This window comes from Palaemon carinicauda, chromosome 35 (assembly GCF_036898095.1).
Source record: "Palaemon carinicauda isolate YSFRI2023 chromosome 35, ASM3689809v2, whole genome shotgun sequence".
Lineage (NCBI taxonomy): Eukaryota > Metazoa > Arthropoda > Malacostraca > Decapoda > Palaemonidae > Palaemon > Palaemon carinicauda.
Window position 1 is genome coordinate 33961584 of NC_090759.1, and position 3706 is coordinate 33965289.

Genomic DNA, 3706 nt, shown 5'->3' on the forward strand with positions numbered 1-3706 from the left:
TCTACCTTGATGGTGTACTTTATTATGATAGTGACAGATTATCAATTCAGTCATATGACTATTCTTTGGTAAAATCACAGGATATTTTACATGGACATCAAAATTACTTCTGTTTAATCTACCACCCACTCTTATTAAGCCATCACTACCAATAAATGGATCAAGCTTGTACAAATTGCTAGATTTCCTTAAACATTTATCAAATTTGTTATTGCTTATACTTAACAACTGATTATTCATATTGAAAAGCTTCTCTTTGGACTAATTTTATAATGGTAATTTCTGCCTTAATTAGCTCTTCTACAGACACATGAACATACTCAGTATATAATGATTTCTGTTTCAATTTATCAATAAACCTATTACATAAAGCTAATGACCTTCTGGCACGTGTCCAATCTGAGAAGTAATTAAGTCTGGTAAGTATGGTAGCATAATTATTATCATCAGTGTTAATTGCCAGTGACACTTTCTTTAATTCTGGATCTTCATCTGTAACTTCAAATGAACATAAAGTTTCATTATCAGCATTATCATGTTTTAAGAATTCAGGTCCATGCCACCACATATAGTTACTAGTCAGATCATGAACAGACATGCCTCTTGAACATAAATCAGCAGGATTATCACTTGAGGAAACATATCTCCATTGTTCAGGCAAGGTGTGATTTCTGATTTGCGCAATTCTGTTTGCAACAAAAACCTTAAACTGTTTACATTGATTAGCTATGTATCCAAGAACAATTGTACTATCTACCCAAAATACTTCTTTACTAATATTGACCTTCAACTCCTTTTTTAAGAAATAACTCACTTTCACTGATGCTAATGCAGCAGTGAGTTCTAACCTAGGTATTGTAAAAGTTTTCAAGGGAGACACTCTTGATTTAGCCATAACTAACCTAGTATGTACTTGTCCATTTGCATCTGTCATTCTTAAGTATGAGCATTGACCATAACCCTTCTCACTAGCATCAGAAAAATGATGCAATTCATAGTCTATGACATTCATGTTGGCTGGTTTATAACATCTCTCAACTTTAATATCTTTCAATTTGGGTAATTGACTTAACCAGTTTTCCCATTCAGTAATAACAGTTTCAGGAATAGGATCATCCCAGCCAAGGTCTTGTTTACATAGGGTTTGCAAAACTTTCTTACCTGTAAGAATGAATGGTGATATCATGCCTAGAGGATCAAAAATAGAGCTAACTATGGATAAAACATTCCTTCTAGTACTAGGCCTTTGAATGGGTTTGACATTAAAATTAAATGTATCTGTTTCAGTACACCATTCCATACCTAATGTTCGTTCCACTGGCAATTTATCTTTCGTTAAATCAAGATTCTTAACTGATTGAGCAACTTCATCAGGACACATAGCCTTTAAAACTTCAGCATTATTGGCAACAAATTTGTGCAAATGGAAACCACCCCTTTTACATATCATCTGACTGTCTTTGGCTAAGTTTATGGCTTCCTCCACTGTGGCTACAGACTTTAAGCCATCATCCACATAAAAGTCTTCTTTAATGAACTCTGCTGCCTTTTCAGTAGTTTTATCCTTAAATCTATCAGCAGCAGCTTTCAAAGCATAGTTTGCAACAGATGGAGAGCTTCTAGCACCAAATAGATGAACAGTCATCCTATATTGAACAATGTCGCCATCTAAATCATGGTTATCAAACCACAGAAATCGTAAAAGATTCCTGTGTTCTTCATTTACTAAAACTTGGTGATACATTGCTTCTACATCACAAGTAAATGCAACAGAATGATTTCTAAATCTACACAAAATACCAGCTAGACTATTTGACAAATCTGGTCCCTGAAGTAAACAATCATTCAAACTTACATTTTTATACATAAAAGAGCAATCGAATACTACTCTGATTTTGTCAGTCTTTCTGGGATGGTAAACCCCATGATGTGGCACAAACCAAACCTTTCCATTAGTTAGGCATGTTTCATTCAAAGGAACCCTTTCAGCATAACCCTTATCAATCATATTCTTCATGAAATTTATGTAATCATTTTTCATGCTTACATTCTTCTGAAGCTTTTGTTTTAAGTTGGATAGTCTTTTCTGGACTACTAACTTATTATCTGGAAACTGAATACCACCTCCTTTGAGTGGTAATGGAATTTTAAACTGTTTACCATCAATAATCTTAATACCATTACTAACAATTTCAATAAACTGTCTTTCTTCTACTGACAAAGCTACCTCATCGTCACTAACATTACTTATGAAATCAGATTCAAACATCTCTCTGACATGATGAGGCTCATACACTTCTTTTACTTTGGTTGGTACTGTAAAAATGTTATTTGATATCATGGAATTTATTTCAATTTCTTCAACTACTGTTCTATTAACAACAACATCACTTTCTAAATTATTCTCATTGACATTTACATTACCAATAATTCCCCATCCAAGAGCTGTTCTCTGACCATAGGGCTCATTTCCAGACCCAGGAATGATTTCTAAAGGTTTGACAGCTTTTATACAGTTTATGCCTATCAATAGACCTATCTCAATGTCAGGATTATACTCTACTAGCCTTCCAGCAATTTTCTTAAGATGAGGCCATCTTAAAGCTGAACATTTTTTAGGGATTTGTGCTCTTCTTGCAGGAATAGTTTTTCTAGAGTAGACACATGGTAAATTTACAGTACTATTTTCATTTATGCCCTTCACTGATAAACCAAATACTTTAGTACTTGTTATAGCCTCTTCACCCAGCATAGTCGCTATCTTGATGACAGAATTTTGGCCATTGACATTCATATACCTTAGGACACTTTCTTTGATAAAACAAGCATCTGACTGATCATCCAATACTGCATATACCATGACCTTATTATTTGTATTCCTATGGCTTAACCAAACAGGTACAATCATTGAGTGAACATCAGCTGAAAAATATCTGTTAACATTAATTCTATTAGCTACAGCTACAGCCTGTTCTTGTTGGGTATCACCAGAACTTGGTTTTTTATTCAAGTTTTCATCGTGGAGAATTGTTGGGTGCCATCTCTTGCATTTAATACATTTCCTTGGTCTTTTACAATACCTTGAATAATGACCAATCTTGAAACAACCCCTACACATCCTTTTATCTGTCAAATATTGGTTTCTTTGAGCAAAGATCAAGTTTTTAAGAACTCTGGGCATTTTTCCATATCATGGTTTTGTCTACAGTAATAGCATGTAAATCCTACATTCATTTTACTCTCGGTTTGTTTTTCATTTTTAGATTTATTTTCATCAGATGCAGCATTTGTAACATTATTAACTTCATTAAATTTAGTAGCAAATGATGTACGCCTTGCAACCTTACTTTGTGGTTGTTTTTCTTTAGGTGTAAATACTGTATCTCTCCTATTAAGTGCACTGTAAGATGATGTTGGATTACATACCTTATTGGCTTCACAGTCAAATTATTACTCGAGTAATAATCAATAACAAAGTATTTTCTTGTGTCATTCTGTAAAGCCTCAAGTGTGTTTCAGAGCTTCATCCCAATTTTCTTGAGTAACTTAATCCGACGCTTCATTTAGGTGCCCGTTTTTACCCTTCCGAAATTATTTACCGTTGCAATGTATATTTTTACCTGGCCACAGTTGAGTTATTTGGGGTTGCAATTGCAGTAATTAAAGGAGGTGAATAACTTCATGGCCACGCCGACGCAAGTTTATA

General features: G+C 34.1%; 1 protein-coding gene across 1 annotated transcript; it reads right to left on the bottom strand.

Moving 5' to 3' along the window:
- Window positions 1-232: 232 nt before the first annotated feature.
- Window positions 233-3181, bottom strand: LOC137627219 (uncharacterized). Its single transcript, XM_068358299.1, has one exon. The coding sequence runs from the start codon at window positions 3179-3181 to the stop codon at window positions 233-235; it is 2949 nt and encodes a 982-aa protein (XP_068214400.1).
- Window positions 3182-3706: the final 525 nt, after the last annotated feature.